Source organism: Strigops habroptila, unplaced genomic scaffold, assembly GCF_004027225.2.
Source record: "Strigops habroptila isolate Jane unplaced genomic scaffold, bStrHab1.2.pri NW_022045626.1_ctg1, whole genome shotgun sequence".
Lineage (NCBI taxonomy): Eukaryota > Metazoa > Chordata > Aves > Psittaciformes > Psittacidae > Strigops > Strigops habroptila.
The window spans coordinates 17891-34953 of NW_022651103.1; the positions used below are offsets into that span (position 1 = coordinate 17891).

The 17063-nt window shown below is 58.3% G+C and overlaps 2 protein-coding genes across 2 annotated transcripts; both read left to right on the top strand.

Moving 5' to 3' along the window:
* The first annotated feature begins 56 nt into the window (after positions 1-56).
* Positions 57-8484, top strand: SCN1B (sodium voltage-gated channel beta subunit 1). The gene is given in 7 exon segments (XM_030474955.2): positions 57-589; positions 3737-3903; positions 4977-5217; positions 6213-6330; positions 6332-6349; positions 7155-7653; positions 7718-8484. Coding segments are annotated over 6 exon segments (654 nt in total). The 5' UTR covers positions 57-546; the 3' UTR covers positions 7222-7653; positions 7718-8484.
* A 416-nt stretch (positions 8485-8900) lies between these two features.
* LOC115603215 lies at positions 8901-16835 on the top strand. Its single transcript, XM_030474958.1, has 9 exons — positions 8901-8971; positions 10544-10679; positions 12000-12116; positions 12838-12987; positions 14758-14871; positions 15433-15489; positions 15793-15915; positions 16508-16624; positions 16732-16835. The coding sequence occupies exons 1-9, from the start codon at positions 8901-8903 to the stop codon at positions 16816-16818; spliced, it is 972 nt and encodes a 323-aa protein (XP_030330818.1). The 3' UTR covers positions 16819-16835.
* Positions 16836-17063: the final 228 nt, after the last annotated feature.

A 17063-nucleotide genomic window follows, 5' to 3' on the forward strand; every position in this document is an offset into this window, starting at 1 on the left:
AGCTTCCAGCCCTGGCCCCGCCCCTCGTTGCGTCACGGCCGCCCCCCCTCCCCCGGGCGCCGCACTGCGCCGGGGCCGAGCGGAGCCGAACCCGGTCGGGACCGAGTGGAGCCGAAGCCGGTCGGGGCCGAGCGGAGCCGAAGCCCCCCGAAGCCCCCCCAGAGCGGGGCCGGCCATGCCTTGAACCGGCTTCTCCGTCCCGGGCCGAGCTCCGCGTCCCCCTCCCCTTGTCCCGTCCCCACCTCCCGTTCCCCCCCCCCCCCCCCTTCCCCGGCTTACTCCGAGGGACCGGCGGGGGAGCGGCCCATGGCCCGGGCTGGGGGCTGCAGCGGGGCGGCGGGGCGCTGAGGGAAGCGACGGGCCCGGCCGGAAAGAGCCGAACTGTCCGGAAAGAGCCGAAGTGACCCCGAACCGAACGCCGAACCGGGCCGAACTGTACCGGAGAGTCCCGAACCGCGCCGGGCTGTAACGGAGCGACCCGACCACGAGCCGGAGAGAGCCGAACCGGTCCGAAAACAGCCGAACCCGGCCCGAACCGGGCCCGCCATGTTGTTCCCGGGCCTCTCGCTGCTCTTCGGGCTCCTCATGGGTGAGTGCGGCCCCCCCCAATGTCACCCCAATGTCACCCCCCTGTCCCCAGCGCCCCCCCACAGTGTCCCCCACGTCCCCAATGGCCCCCTGGGGCCCCTTTGCCCCCCCAGAGTGTCCCCTGTCAGTGTTACCCCCCCGTATCGCCCCATTGGTGGCCCCTGTTCCCCCCCCCCCCGCTCCATAGTGGTACGTTCCCCCCTTAGTGGCCTCTGGCACCTCCGCAGTGTCCCCCCCCTCCCTCGGTGTCACCTGACTGTGCCGCAGTGACCCCCGTGACCCCACCAGCACCCATTGATCACCCAGTGGCACCCATTGATCACCCATTGACAGACATTGGCACCCATTGACAGCCATTGATAGCCATTGATCACCCAGTGACAGCCATTGGCACCAATTGACAGCTATTAGCACCCATTGATCACCCATTGGCAGCCATTGATAGCCATTGATCACCCATTGACAGCTATTGGCACCCATTGACAGCTATTGGCACCCATTGACAGACATTGATCACCCAGTGACAGACATTGATCACCCATTGATCACCCAGTGACAGCCATTGGCACCCATTGATCACCCATTGGCAGCCATTGACAGCCATTGGCACCCATTGATCACCCATTGACAGACATTGGCACCCATTGACAGCCATTGGCACCCATTGATAGCCATCGACAGCCATTGGCACCCATTGATAGCCATTGATCACCCATTGACAGCCATTGGCACTCATTGGCAGCCATTGACAGCCTTTGGCACCCATTGATCACCCATTGACAGACTATGATCACCCATTGGCTGACATTGACACCCATTGGCACGCATTGGCACCCATTGACAGCCATTCATCCCCATTGGCACCCATTGACAGCCATTGGCACCCATTGATACCCCATTAGCACCCATTGACATGCATGGACACCCACTGATACCCATTGGCACCCACTGATACCCATTGATCACCCATTGGCACCCGTTGATACCAATTGGCACCCATTGATACCCCATTAGCACCCATTGACACGCATTGACACCCCCTGATAGCCATAGACAGCCATTGGCGCCCATTGGCACCCATTGGCACCTACTGATCACCCATTGGCACCCATTGGCACCCATTGACACCAGTGTCCCCCCCCATTGTCCCTATATGTCCCCTATGGATCCCCCCCCAGTTAGGGGGTGGTTTTGGGGCGTTTGGGGGTGTTTGGGGTGTTTTGGGGGTGTTTTCATGTGTTTTTAGGTGTTTTGGGGCATTTTAGGGGTGTTTTGGGATGGTTCTGGGGTAGTTTGGGGTGTTTTGGGATGTTTTGGGGGTGTTTTTAGGCATTTGGGAGCGTTTTGGGCTGGGTTTGGGTGTTTTGGGGCAGTTTTGGGAACTTTTGGGGACTTTTGTGGTGTTTGGGGGGTGTTTTTCGGTGTTTTGGGGCATTTGGGGGTGTTTTGGGACGGTTCTGGGGTAGTTTTGGGTGTTTGGGGGGCACTTTGGGGTGGTTTTGGGGTGTTTGGGGGACTTTGGGGCACTTTTGTGGTGTTTTGGGAACGGTTTGGGGTGGCTTTAGGCGTTTTGGGGCTGTTTTGGGAGAGTTTTGGGGTGATTCGGTGGGGTTGGGGTGTTTTCAGGGGGTTTGGGTTGGGTTTGGGGCTGTTTGGGAGCGTTTTCGGGTGGTTTGGGGACGCTTTGGGGTGTTTGGAGGGTGTTTTTGCATGTTTTAGGTGAGTTCTGGGGGTGCTTGGAGGCGCTTTGGAGGTGTTTCTGTGTGTTTGAGGGTGGTTTTGTGTGTTTTGGGTGGGTTTTGAGCATGTTTGGGGGCCAGTTTTAGGCGTTTGGGGGGCGGTTTTAGGCATTTGGGGGGTGGTTTTAGGTGTTTGAGGGACGTTTTAGGGGTTCTGGGGCCGTTTTTAGGCGTTTGGGGGACATTTTAGGCGTTTAGAGACATTTTTTGGCATTTGAGGGGCGTTTTTAGGCGTTCGGGGGTGTTTTTAGGCGTTCTGGGGCCAGTTTTAGGCGTTTGGGGGCTGGTTTTAGGCATTTGGGGGGCGTTTTTAGGCGTTTGGAGGCCGTTTTTAGGCATTTGGGGGTGTTTTTAGGCATTCTGGGGCTGGTTTTAGGCATTTGGGGCCATTTTTAGGCATTTGGGGGCCGTTTTTAGGCATTTGGAGGGCGTTTTTATGCGTTTGGGGGCCGTTTTTAGGCGTTCTGGGGCTGGTTTTAGGCATTTCGGGGTGTTTTTCGGCGTTTGGGGGTGTTTTTAGGCGTTCTGGCGCCGGTTTTAGGCATTGGGGGCTGTTTTTAGGTGTTTGTGGGCCATTTTTAGGCGTTTGGGGGCCGTTTTTAGGTATTTGCAGGCCGTTTTTAGGCATTTGGGGGTGTTTTTAGGTGTTCGGGGGCTGGTTTTAGGCGTTTGGGGGTGTTTTTAGGCATTTGGGGTGTTTTTAGGCATTTGGGGCCATTTTTAGGCATTTGGAGGCCGTTTTTAGGCATTTGGGGGGCGTTTTTAGGCATTTGGGGCCGTTTTTAGGCGTTTGGGGGCTGTTTTTAGGCGTTTGGGGGCCATTTTTAGGCGTTTGAGGGATGTTTTTAAGTGTTCTGGGGCCGTTTTTAGGCATTTGGTGCCGTTTTTATGCGTTTGGGGGGTGTTCTTAGGCATTTGGGGGTGTTTTTAGGCGTTTGGAGGCCGTTTTTAGGCGTTTGGGGGCTGTTTTTAGGCATTTGGGGGCCATTTTTAGGCGTTTGGGGGCCATTTTTAGGCATTTGGTGCCATTTTTAGGCGTTTGGGGGCCGTTTTTAGGCGTTTGGGGGATGTTTTTAGGCATTTGGGGCCATTTTTAGGCGTTTGGGGGCCATTTTTAGGCGTTTGGGGGCCGTTTTTAGGCGTTTGGGGGTGTTTTTAGCCATTTGGAGGGCGTTTTTAGGCGTTTGGGGGGTGTTTTTAAGCGTTCTGGGGCCGGTTTTAGGCATTTGGGGGTGGTTTTAGGCATTTGGGGCCGTTTTTAGGCATTTGGTGCCATTTTTAGGCGTTCTGGGGCCGTTTTTAGGCGTCTGGGGCCGGTTTTAGGCGTCTGGGGGCCGTTTTCTGTGCCTCTCTCTTCCTAGGGCTGCCCCATTGAGTCGTTCTGACCCCCCGTCCCCCCCGTCCCGCAGCCGGCAGGGCCCGGGGGGGGTGCGTGGAGGTGGCGTCGGGCACGGAGGCGGTGCTGGGGCTCCCGTTCCGCCTCCTCTGCATCGCCTGCAAGCGCCGCAGCGAGACCCCGGCCGAGGCCACCGGGGAGTGGTTCTTCCGTGGGGAGGGAGACGCCGCCTTCCACAAGGTACCGGGAGGGACCGGGAGGGACCGGGAGGGGATTGGGGGGGGAATGGGGAGCTATTGGGAGGCACTGGGATGCACTGGGTGCTGCTGGTGTGCTCCTCCCCCCCCCCCCCAGATCCTGCAGAACAGCCCCACGGAGGGCCCATGGGTGGCTCCGGGCCCGGTCCATGGGGTGCTGGGAGCCACTGGGTCATACTGGGAGCTACTGGGGTCATACTGGGCACTGCTAGGAGTCACTGGGTCATACTGGGAGCTGCTGGGGTCAAACTGGGAGCTACTGGGAGTCACTGGGGTCATACTGGGAGCTACTGGGGTCATACTGGGAGCTACTGGGAGCTACTGGGGTCATACTGGGAGCTACTGGGAGTCACTGGGGTCATAGTGGGCACTACTGGGAGCTACTGGGAGCTACTGGGAGTCACTGGGGTCATACTGGGAGCTACTGGGAGCTACTGGGAGCCACTGGGAGTCACTGGGGTCATACTGGGAGCTACTGGGAGCCACTGGGGTCATACTGGGAGCTACTGGGAGTCACTGGGGTCATACTGGGAGCTACTGGGAGCCACTGGGAGTCACTAGGGTCATACTGGCAGCTACTGGGAGACATTGGGGTGATACTGGGAGCTACTGGGAGCTACTGGGAGCCACTGGGAGTCACTGGGGTCATACTGGGAGCTACTGGGAGCCACTGGGGTCAGACTGGGAGCTACTGGGAGTCACTGGGGTCATACCGGAAGTCACTGGGAGTCACTGAGGTCAGACTGGGAGCTACTGGGGTCATACTGGGCAGTGCTGGGAGCTACTGGGAGTCACTGGGGTCATACTGGGCACTACTGGGAGCTACTGGGAGCTACTGGGGTCATACTGGGAGCTACTGGGAGTCACTGGGCGCTACTGGGGTCATACTGGGAGCCACTGGGGTCATACTGGGAGTTACTGAGATCATACTGGGAGCTACTGGGGGTCACTGGGAGCTACTGGGGTCATACTGGGAGCTCCCGGGGGCCACTGGAGGGCACTTAGGTTGTCTCTATGGGTCCCCGGCAGTCACTGATGTGCTGTCCCCCCCCCCAGATCCTGGAGTACAGCCCGGAGGAGGGCCAGTGGGTGGCTCCGGGCCCCTTCTATGGGGTGCTGGCGTGGAACGGCTCGCGGGGCACGCGGGACCTGCAGGACCTGTCGGTGCGGCTCTCGGCCGTGGGGCGGCCCCACGCGGGGCTCTACGTGTGCCGCCTGCGCCGCAACCTCACCTTCGAGGGCTACATCTACAGCCTGGCCCGCAACCAGACCCTGCGCCTGGCCGTGGTGGACACCGGTGGGGGGCTAAGGGGGTGGGAGGGGCTAAAGTGGTGGGAGGGGCTAATTGGGGTGGGAGGGGCTAAAGGGGAGGAGCAGAGTATGGGGGTGAATGGGAGTGAATGGGGATGGAGAGGGGGTGTGGTTTGGGGCTAAAGAGGCAGGGCTTAAGGGGGTGGGAGGGGCTAAACGGGAAGAGTGGGGTAGGGGGGTGAATGGGAGTCAATGGGGACGGAGAGGGGGCATGGTTTGGGGCTAAAGGGCAGGGCTTAATGGAGTGGGAGGGGCTAAAGGGGAGGAGAGGAGAATGGGAGTCAATGGGGACAGGGGGCGTGGCTTTAGGAGGGGGCGTGGTTCGGGTAAGGGCGGAGCCAAAGGAGGGGTATGGGTGTGAATGGCAGTCAATGGGAACGGAGGGGGGCGTGGCTTAAGGAGGGGGCGTGGTTTGGGTAGGGGCAGAGCCAAGGGAGGGATATGGGGGTGAATGGGAGTCAATGGGAAAGGAGAGAGGGCGTGGCTTAGGGAGGGGGCGTGGCTTTGGGTAAAGGTGGAGCCAAGGGAGGGGCTATACGAAAGGAGGGGTTATGAGGGTGAATGGGAGTCAAAGGGGACTGAGAGGGGGGCGTGGCTTAAGGAGGAGGCGTGGTTTGTGCCTAAAGGGGCGGGGCTTAATGGAGTGGGCGGGGCTAAAGGGGAAGAGGAGAGGAAGGGGTTGGCTATAGGGTGAATGGGAGTCAATGGGGCGGGGCTTATAAAGAGGCGGGGCTTAAGGGGGGCGGAGCCAGGGGATGGCTGCGCTATGAGCCTATGGGGGGTAATAGAGACTCAATGGGGGGGGGGGGGGGAGTGGTTCCAAACCCCGAGGACACGGGTTCGAGTCCCGCGTAGGGCAAGTTTCACCCTATGGCCGCGGGTTCGAATCCCGATGGGGGTGGGTAAAATTTGGGAAGTGGGGAGGGAGGGGGGGATAGTTCCAAGGCCCGAGGCCACGGGTTCGCTCCCCGGTGCCGGCAGCGCGTCGGGACCTGGCGTCCATCGTGTCGGAGATCCTGATGTACGTCATGATTGTGGTGCTCACGCTCTGGTTGGCCGCCGAGATGCTCTATTGCTACCGCAAGGTGGCGGCCGCGGCCCCCCCCCCCCGACAGCGCGTGAGTGCCGGGGGGGCGGAGCCAAGGGGAAGGGGCGGGGCTTAAGGGAAAGGAGGTGGGGCTTAAGGGAAAGAGGGCAGGCTTAAGGGAAAGGAGGCGGGGCTTAAGGAAAGGGGCGGTGCTTAAGGGGGCGGGGCCAAGAGACAGGGAGTGGGGTATGGGGGCTATAAGAGGGGTGCTATGGGGGGGAATAGGAGGGTAATAAAGGGGTATGGGAGGCAATAGGGGGTTATGGGGGTCCATAGGTGTGCTGGAGGGGGGCTATGGGGGTCTATGGAGGGGAATAGGGACATAAAGAGGGGCAATAAGGGGTCTGTGGGAGGCATGGGGGTGCTGTGGGGGTCTGTAGTAGTCTATGGGGGGTCTATAGGGGTCTATGGGGGGTATAGGGGGGTATGGAGAGCAATAGGAGCATATAGAGGGGCAATAAGGGGTCTATGGGAGGCATAGGGGGTGCTGTGGGGGTCTGTAGTAGTCTATGGGGGTCTATAGGGGTCTATGGGGGGTATAGGGGGGTATGGAGAGCAATAGGAGCATATAGAGGGGCAATAAGGGGTCTATGGGAGGCATAGGGGGTGCTGCAGGGGTCTGGGGGGGTCTATGGAGTGCTACAAGGGGTCTATAGGGGGGCTTTGGGGGGCAATAGGGACATATGGGGGGCAATAAGGGGTCTATGGAAGGTATAGGGCATGCTATAGGGGCTATATGTGGTCTGTGGGGGCAATAGGGGAGTTGGGGGGGACAATAAGAGAGTATGGGGGTCTGTGGGTCTATAGGGTGCTATAGGCTGCCTCTCCCCCCATAGCTCGGAGTACCTGGCCATCACCTCGGAGAGCAAAGAGAACTGCGCGGGGGTGCAGGTGGCCGAGTAGCACCCATGGGTGCTGCTCCCCCTCCCCATCCCCTATAGCACCCCTATAGCACCCATAGCACCTCCCCCCTACACAGCGCCCCCCCCTGCAATAACCCCCCCGGGGGGGGCGGCCCAGCCCCCCCCCCCAGCACCATTGCACGGCTCCTATGGAAGGGATACAGCACCCATGGATGCCCCTATGGATGGACCCAGCACCTATGGGTGCTGCTATGGAAGGATCCAGCACCCTAAAGAAGGTTCCATCACCCATGGGTGCTCCTGTGGACGGCTATTGGCACCTATGGGTGCTGCTAGAGAAGGATATTGGCACCTATGGGTGCTCCTAAGGAAGGACCCAGCACCTTAAGGAAGGTTCCATCACCCATGGGTGCTCCTATGGAAGGTTATTGGCGCCTATGGGTGCTCCTATGGAAGGACTCAGCACCCATGGGTGCTCCTCAAGATGGCTCTTAGCACCTATGGTTGCTCCTCAATAAGGTTCCAGCACCCTAGAGATGGTTCCAGCACCCATGGGTGCTCCTATGGATGGTTATTGGCACCCATGGGTGCTCCTTAAAAAGGACCCAGCACTTTAAAGATGGTTCCAGCACCCATGGGTGCTCTTATGGATGGCTATTAGCACCTATGGGTGCTCCTATGGACGGCTATTGGCACCCATGGGTGCTCCTATGGAAGGACCCACCACCCCCCCCGCACTGGGCTGTGCATGCAAATGAGCCGGATGCAAATGAACTGATGCTAATTAGCTCCGCGCTGATTGGCCCTATGCTAATGAGCCGCGCGCGCTGATTGGCCGTATGCAAATGAGGGGGGAGGGCGTGAACGTGTCGATCTGCAAAAGCACTTTATGCAAATGAAGCCCCTGCTAATAAGCGCGTTATGCAAATGAGAGGGTTCGTTATGCAAACGAGGTGTTGAATATGCAAATGAGAGGGCTAATTACGGACACGAATGGGTTGATTATGCAAATGAGGGGTTCAGAGACCTATAGGAATGGGCTTGATATGCAGATGATGGGTTAAATATGCAAATTAACCTAATTAGTTATGCAAATTAGAGGCAAACAAGAGTGGGTGGTGGTAAGTCCATATGCAAATGAGGCTCTATGCTAATTAGGCCTCATGCCGATGCTATAATGAGCCACGATGTAAACAAGCGGAGGCGATATGTAAATGAGGCCATTGATAAGGCAATAATCGATATGCAAATGAGACGGCATGTTAATTAGACCACATGCAAATAAGGCAACGCAGTAATTAGACTATTGGTGATTGAGGTTATTTATTGATTAGGCAATATGCTAATTAGGCTGTATGCAAATGAGACTGAGCGTATGCAAATGAGCCATGAACCCCCCCACTGCCTCTCTAGACCAATGGGCTCTATATGCTAATTAGCCCTATGCTAATGAGCTATATGCTAATGAGCCCTATGCCACGTGCTCAGAGGTGCCCTTATAAACACCAACCAATCACGTTCCTATATGCAAATCAGCCCCAAGTTAATGAGCTCGATGCTCATGAGCCCCCCGCCCCCGCTTTTTGGCGCCATCCACTAGGGGGCGGTAACGCTTTGCCGCGCCCTCCCCTCGTAAGCCCCGCCCACATCCGGGCACCGAGCCCGGTGGTGGCGGGAAAACGACGCAATAAGGGCGGGAATTGACGCAAGGGCGGGGCAATGACGTCACCGGACGCGCAGGGGGCGGGGCCAAACGTCTCTATTGCAACGTTCGTGGACGCGCTGACGGCGTTGGGGGGGGAGGGGGCGTTGTTTGCCCATTAAGGCTTAATGGGCGTGATGATGTCATTAGTGACGTCCGGCCCGACCGGTTTTGAGGCTCAAATGGGATAATTGGGGGGTTTTGGGGCGCCCTGACCCACTTCGAAGGGGTTGAAAGGCGTTTGGGGCTCAATTACACGTTTGGGGGGGGGTGTTGGGGGTGACGTCACCCGTTTGGGGCTCAATTAAGAGCGTTTATGGGGCTTCTGGGGCGCCCTGACCTCAATGAGAGGCTTCGGGGTGGGGGTGGGGGGGGGGGGTCAATGATGGGGTTCGGGGTGAAGGGAGGGGTTTAAGGGGGTTCCACCCGCACCCCACAGCCCAAAACCGTCCCAACGCCCCGCACGGAGCCGCTGCTGGGGCAAAACGCGCCGGGAGCAGGCAATAAACGGGGGGAGAGGAGGCGTTTGGGGGGGATGAGGGGTGAATCGGAGCGTTTGGGGGGGATTTGGGGGCGTTTGAGGGGGTTTGGAGGGAAATTCCGGGCGTTTGGGATGGTTTTGAGGGTGTTTGGGGGAGTTTTGGGGTGTTTGGGGGCGTTTTGGGGTCATTCGGGGGTAACTACGGGCGTTTGGGGGTGGTTTTGAAGGTGTTTGGGGACGTTTAAGGGCGTTTTGGGGTGTTTCTGGGTTACCCGAGAGGTTTTGGGGTGATTTGGGGAGGGGAATTCGGGACGTTTTGGGGTGTTTGTGAGGGTTTGGGGTGGTTTTGAGGGTGTTTGGGGGCGTTTTGGGGTGGTTTGGGGGTAATTACGGGCGTTTGGGGCTGTTTTGAGGTGGTTTTGAGGGTGTTTGGGTGTGTTTTGAGGGTGTTTTGGGGTGCTTCAGAGTTACCTGCAGGTTTGGAGGTTCCCTGGGTATGTTTTGGGGGGATTTGGGGGGGAATTACGGGCGGTTTGGGGTGTTTTGGGTTGTTTGGGAGGTATTTGGGGGGTGTTTGAGGGCGTTTAGGGGTGCTTCAGGATGACCTGAGAGGTTTTGGGGTGACTGGGGGGGGGGGGGGGGGAATTCCGGGCCGTTTGTGCTGATTTTTGGCATTTGGGAGGGATTTGGGGGCATTTAAGGGCGTTTTGGGGTGTTTCTGGGTTACCTGATAGGTTTTGGGGATATTTCGGGGGGAAATCCGGGCGTTTTGAGGGGTGTTTGTGGGCGTTTAGGGGCATTTTGGGGCATTTGGGAGCGTTTGGGGGTGCTTCAGGGTTACCTGAGAGGTTTGGGGGTGATTTGGGGGAGAATTCCAGGCGTTTGGGGTGGTTTTGAGGGTGTTTGAGGACGTTTTGGGGCGTTTGGGGGCAATTTGGGTCATTTGGGGACAATTTGGGATGTTTTCGGGGGTATTTGGGGGTTGTTTGGGCGTTTTAGGGGGAATTTGGGGCGTTTGAGCATACTTGGTGATTTGGTGAGTTTTGGGGCACTTTGGGGTCATTTTGGGGCTATTTTGGGCCATTTTGGGGTGTTTTGGGGCCGTTTTGGGGTGTTTGGGGGGTCTCTGGGCCCATTTTGGGGCCGTTTCAGCCGGTTTTGGTGACGGGGGTGTCTCAGGGTGCAGGTCGGGGGGTCCATGGGGCGCCTCTGCCGGTGCCGTTGTCGGGGTCGAAGCCGGGGTCAAGGTCGGGGTCAAGGTCGGGGACACCGGCGCCACCGCAGCTGCCAGAAGACGTGTTCTTGTTCCCCCAAGGTACGGCCCCGGCCTCGCTTTGGGGCGAATTTGGGCATTTGGGGTAAATTTGGACGTTTTGGGGGTGAACTTAGGGGTTTTGGGGGTGATTTGGGGCGTTTTGGGGGTGAATTTGGACGTTTGGTGGGTGAATTTGGGCGTTTTGGGGCTGAATTTAGGCGGTTTGGGATGAATTTGGGCATTTGAAGGGTGAATTTGGGTGTTTTGGAGGTGAAATTGGGCGTTTGAGGGGTGAATTTGGGCGTTTTGGGGGTGAATTTGGGCGTTTTGAGGCTGAATTTAGGTGGTTTGGGATGAATTTGGGCGTTTGAGGGGTGAATTTGGGCGTTTTGGGGTGAATTTGGACGTTTGAGGGGTGAATTTGGGCGTTTTGGGGCTGAATTTAGGCGGTTTGGGGTGAATTTGGGCATTTGAGGGGTGAATTTGGGTGTTTTGGGGGTGAAATTGGGCGTTTGGGGGGTGAATTTGGGCGTTTTGAGGCTGAATTTAGGCGGTTTGGGATGAATTTGGGCGTTTGAGGGGTGAATTTGGGCGTTTTGGGGTGAATTGGGCCAATTGAGGGGTGAACTGAGGTGGATTTGGGTGATTTTGGGCCATTTGGGGCTGAATTTGGGCGTTTGGGGGTGAATTTGGGCATTTTAGGGCGAATTTGGGTGTTTGGGAGGTGAATATGGGTGGTTTGAGGGTGAATTTAGGCGTTTTGGGCCTGATTTGGGGCATTTTGGGGGTGAATTTGGATGTTTGGGGGTGAATTTGGGCGTTTTGGGGCTGAATTCAGGCGGTTTGGGATGAATTTGGGCGTTTGGGGGTGAATTTGGGTGTTTGGGAGGTGAATATGGGTGGTTTGAGGGTGAATTTAGGCGGTTTGGGGGTGATTTGGGGCGTTTTGGGCTGAATTTGGGCGTTTGGGGGTGAATTTGGCCATTTGAGGGGTGAATTTTGGCATTTTAGGTCGAATTTGGGTGTTTGGGAGGTGAATATGGGTGGTTTGAGGGTGAATTTAGGCGTTTTGGGGGTGATTTGGGGCGTTTTGGGCTGTATTTGGGTGTTTTGGTGTGTGAATTTGGTGTTTGAGAGGCGAATTTGGGCAGCTTGGGTTAATTTGGGAGTTTGGGGGTTGAAATTGGGCGGTTTGAGGGTGAATTCAGGTGTTTTTGAGGTGAATTTGAGCTGTTTGGGTTAATTTGGGTGTTGAGGGGTGAATTTAAGCGCTTTGGGCAAATTTGGGTGTTTTCAGGGTGAATTTGGGAGTTTTGGGGTGAATTTGGGGCATTTTGGGGAGTTTTCTTGGGGGACAGTTCTCACATCTCCCCTTTGCAGCACGCCTGCCCGTCGATGACGTCACCGATGACGTCACCGCCGCTCGCCGTGACCACCACCTACATCATCTGGCCCCCCCCGGCCATCACCACCTTGGGGGGGCCCCGCGTGGCCGTAGTTGGGGCCCCCGAGCCCCCAAAATGCTGCTTTTAGCCCCAAAACGCTGCTTTTAGCCCCAAAACGGCCATTTTGGGGCTGTTTGGAACCAAAAGAATGATCTTTAACCCCAAAATTCACCTCCCACCCCCAACCCCCCACCCCTTTCCCAAAGGGAATTTGGCAACAAAGCGACTTGTGCCCCAAAACCACCTTTTCTCACCCCAAAACCACCTTTTTCACCCCCAAAACACCCCAAATTCGCCCCAAAACACCCAAATTTGCCCCAAAACGCCCAAATTCGCCCCCAAACGGGTTAAAATTTATCAGCACCAAAACTTGGCTTTGACCCAAAATTGGATTTTTTGGGGGTTGGGGCAAAAAAAATCGATCCCAGGCCCCAAAATGACGTTTTTTAACCCAAAACTCGACGTGGGGGGACCTCGAGGGGAGGTTTGCCCTAAAACTGGCCTTTTCACCCCAAAAACGTTGGGAAACCCCAGGATTTAGCTCTGAAAACGCATAAATTTGGCACCAAACCAGCGCTGGACCTAAAAAGGGGCGTTTTCAGCCCAAAATGGGGGTCGGGGGTGTGGGGGGGGGGGGGTCACCCATTCGCTTCTCGCCCCCAAATTCCTCCTTTTTTCGCCTTAAAACTTGGACATGACGATGAAAACGCATCATTTTGGCGCCAAAAAGGGGGGGGGGGGGAACATCCGGGTCTCTTGGGGGGGGGTGGGAGGGGCCACGGGAGGGGGCGGGGCTATGGAGGGCGAGGGCGCCATGGGGGGGGGTCGTGCTGCTGACCCAGGTCCTGCCGGGGGGGGGGGGGCCCGAACCCGGGACCCCCCTGAAGCGGCAGAAGGTGTGGGGGGAGCCCCTGGTGCTGGGAGTAAGTGCGGAGTAACCGCGGAGTAACCGCGGAGTAACGGGGGGTAATGGGGGTAATGGGTGGCCGGGGGGGGGAGTGAATGGGGGGGCTAAGGGGGGTCTATGGGGTGAGTAGAGGGTGAATGGGGGGGTATGGAGTGAGTAGGGGAGTTGTAAGGGGGGTCTATGGGGTGAGTAGAGGATGAATGGGGGGTATGGAGTGAGTATGGGGTGCATGGGGGGGAGTATGGGGTGAGTAGGGGTGAATAGGGGAGTGAATAGGGGCTATAGAGTGAGTAGGGGTGAGTTGGGGATGTATAGGGGTGTATAGGGGGTGTGGGGAGTAGTAAGGGGGGGGTAGGGTGTGAGTGGGGATTGAGTAGGGGGCGACTGGGGCTGAGTAGGGGCTGAGTATAGGGGTGAGTAGAGGGTAAACGGGATGAGTAAGGGGGTTCAATAGAGGCTGAGTAGGGGGTTAGTAGGGGGTGAGTAGGGGGTTCAATAGGGGATATGTAGGGGGTGAGTAGGGGGTGTGTATGGGGTGAGTAGGAGGTTCAATAGGGGATATGTAGGGGGTGCGTATGGGGTGAGTAGGGGGTTCCATAGGGGCTGAATGGGGGTGAGTAGAGGGACGAGTGGGGCTGAGTAGGGGTTGAATGGGGGGTGTAGGGATTGAGTAGGGGTTCAATGGGGGTATCTAGGGGGTTAGTAGGGGTTCCATAGGGCATTATCAGAGGGTGTGTAGGGTGTGAGTAGGGGGTTAGTAGGGGTTCAATAGGAGCTAAGTGGGGTTCAATAGGGTGTGAGTAGGGTGTGAGTAGGGGGTTAGTAGGGGTTCAATAGGGCCTGATAGAGGTTCAATGGGGGTTAGTAGGGGCTGAGTAGGGGTTCAATAGGGGGTGTATGTGGCATATGTGGGGTGTGTGTAAGGGGTCTATAGGGGATGAGTAAGAGATTAGTAGGGAGTGTGTAAGGGGTCCCTGTGGGTCTCTATGGGTCTGTATACGTCTCTATGGGTCTCTATTGGTCTCTGTGTGTCTCTATAGGGTCTCTATGGGTCTCTGTGGCTCTATGTTCTCTATGGGTTGCTATGGGTCTCTGTGGGTCCCTATGGGTCTCTATGGTCCCTATGGTCTCTACGGTCTCGATGGGTCTCTATGGGTCCCTATGGGTCTCTATGTGTCACTATGGGGTCTCCATGGGTCTCTGTGTCTCTATTGTCTCTATGGGTCTCTATTGGTCCCTATGGGGTCTCTATGGGTCTCTGTGTCTCGATGGGTCTCTATGGGTCTCTATGGGTCTCTATGGGTCCCTAGGGGGTCTCTATGGGTCTCTGTGTCTCTATGTGTCTCTATGGGTCCCTATGTGTCACTATGTGTCTCTATGGGGTCTCTATGTGTCCCTATGTGTCGCTATGGGTCTCTATGGGTCTGTATGGGTCTCTATGGGTTTCTATGTGTCTCTATGGGTCTCTATGGGTCTCTATGGGTCTGTATGGGTCGCTATGGGTCCCTATGTGTCTCTGTGGATCTCTATGTGTCTCTATGTGTCTCTATGGGGTCTCTATGGGGTCTCTATGGGTCTCTGTGTCCCTATGTGTCCCTATGGGGTCTCTATGTGTCTCTATGTGTCCCTATGGGGTCTCTATCGGTTCCTATGTGTCCCTATGTGTCCCTGTGGGTCCCTATGTGTCCCTATCGGGTCCCTATGTGTCTCTATGGGTCCCTGTGTGTCCCTATCGGGTCCCTATGTGTCCCTGTGTGTCCCTGTGTGTCTCGGTGTGTCCCTGCAGGTGTCGCAGCTCCTGCTGGGGGCGCTGCAGTGCGCGCTGGGCGCGGCGCTGCTCGTGGCGCTGCGGGACCCGTTCGGGGCGCAGCTCGGGCTCCCCCTCGGCGCCGGCGCCGCGGTGAGGGGCGGCACTTGTGGGGCAGAGGCACTTGTGGGGCTGGGGGGGGGCTTGTGGGGCTGAGGGTGGTTACGGGCTGGAGGGAGACCTATGGGGCAGAGAGGGGGGTGGTAGTGTGGGGGGGGGGCCTATGGGGTGGGGGGGCACTTGTGGGGCAGGGGGTGGTTATGGGGGGGGACACATATGGGGCATGGGGGGCACTTGTGGGACAGAGAGGGGGTGGTTGTGGGGCAGGGGGTGGTTATGGGGGGGGCCTGTTGGGTGGTTGGGGGGTACTTATAGGGCATGGGGGGGCGCTTGTGGGGCAGAGGTGGGTGATTATGGGGCAGAGGGTGATTATGGATTGGGGGGGGTCTTATGAGGTGGTTGTGGGGGGGCACTTATGGGGCAGGGGAGGTGGTTATGGGGCAGGGGTCACTTATATGGGGCACTTATGGGGCATTACGGGGCGGGGGGGCACCTATGTGGTGGGCACGCACTTATGGGGCAGAATGGGCACCTATGGGATGGGCCCCACTTATGGGGCAGCCCGTGACCCACATCTGCCCCCCCCCCCCCCAGGTGATGGTATCAGGGGCAGTGCTGGTGGCAATGGCGCAGAGACCCTCTGTGAGGCGGGTGAGTGGGGGGGGGCACTTGTGGGGCAGCTATGGGGTGGCTATGGGGGGGTGCTATGGGCTGGCTATGGGGCACTATAGGGTGCTATGGGGTGGCTATGGGGCACTATGGGGTGCTATGGCTTGGGTATGGGGCATGATGTGGGGCTGCTGACGTGGGGGGGAGGTGGCCTGGTGCAGGGTATATGACATGGGGGTGACATGTGGGGTGCCCCATAGGCTGCCCCATAGCCTGCCCCATCGGGTGTCCCATCAGGTGCCCCAGAGGCTGCCCCATAGGCTAACATGTGGGGCTGCCCCATAGGCACGGGTGGCGCTGGCTCTGGGGATCGTGGCCTCCATCGGCTCCTTCGTGGCGCTGGGGGTGGAGGGGGTGCTCATGCCCCACGGCTGCCTCACATGCCCCTTCCTGGGGCCCGCCGCTCAGGTATGGGGCGCTATGGGGCGCTATGGGGCGCTATGGGAGCCTATGGGGTGCCGTGGGGCAACTATTGTGGGGCTATGGGGTGGTTATGGGGTGCCATTGGGTGCTATGGGTGGTATGGGGTGTTATGGTGTGGCTATGGGGGGCTGTGTGGGGTCTTTGGAGGCTATGGGGTACTATGGGGTGGTTATGGGGGCTATGGGGGCTATGGGGGCTATGGAGTTCTATGGGGCTATGGGGGGCTATGGGGTGGTTATGGGGGCTATGGGGGCTATGGAGGCTATGGAGTTCTATGGGGCTATGAGGGGTTATGGGGGGGCTATGGGGGCTATGGGGGCTATGGGGTGGTTATGGGGGCTATGGGGGCTATGGAGGCTGTGGAGTTCTATGGGCTATGGGGGGCTATGAGGTGGTTATGGGGGCTGTGGGGTGCTATGGGGTGGATATGGGGGGGTGCTATGGGGGGTTATGGGGGCTATGGGTGGCTATGGGGTGGTTATGGGGGCTATGGAGGCTATGGGGCTGTGGGGGGCTATGGGGCGCTATGGGGCTCTATGGGGCCCGCGGTGTCTCACCCCTCCCGCGCTGCCGCCAGGAGGCGCTGCTGGGAGCGCACGCGCTCCTGCTGACGTCAGCGGCGGCGGCGGCCGCGCTCGCGGTGACCGGGTCGGTGGCGGCCGCCAGGGGGCGCAAGAGGGCGCGGGAGGGGCCGGTGAGTGAGGAAGAGGGGGCGTGGTTAAGGCGGGAGGGGGCGTGGCCAAGGCGGGAGGGGGTGCGTGGTCACGCCGCTGACTCCGCCCCCTTTTGCCCTCCCCGCAGCCCATTGTGATCTACCAGACGTCGCTCCCCGCGCCGGGGGCGGGGCTTAGCGAGGCCACGCCCCCCTCTGGCTCCGCCCCTCAATAAAGGCCTATGGGGTGCTATGCGGTGGCTATAGGGCGCTATGGGGTGCTGTCGGGTGGCTATAGGGTGCTGTGGGGTGGCTATAGGGCACTATGGGGTGCTGCCGGGTGGCTATAGGGTGCTATGGGGTGGCTATAGGGCACTATGGGGTGCTGTCGGGTGGCTATAGGGCACTATGGGTTGCTGCCGGGTGGCTATAGGGTGCTGTGGGGTGGCTATAGGGCGCTATGGGGTGCTGCCGGGTGGCT

Coding starts and splice junctions, on each gene's coding strand:
- LOC115603215 (XM_030474958.1), top strand. CDS start 8,901: ATGACGTCACCGGACGCGCAGGGGGCGGGGCCAAACGTCTCTATTGCA. Junction 10,680..11,999: donor CGTGTTCTTGTTCCCCCAAG/GTACGGCCCCGG, acceptor TCCCCTTTGCAG/CACGCCTGCCCGTCGATGAC. Junction 16,625..16,731: donor AGAGGGCGCGGGAGGGGCCG/GTGAGTGAGGAA, acceptor CCCTCCCCGCAG/CCCATTGTGATCTACCAGAC.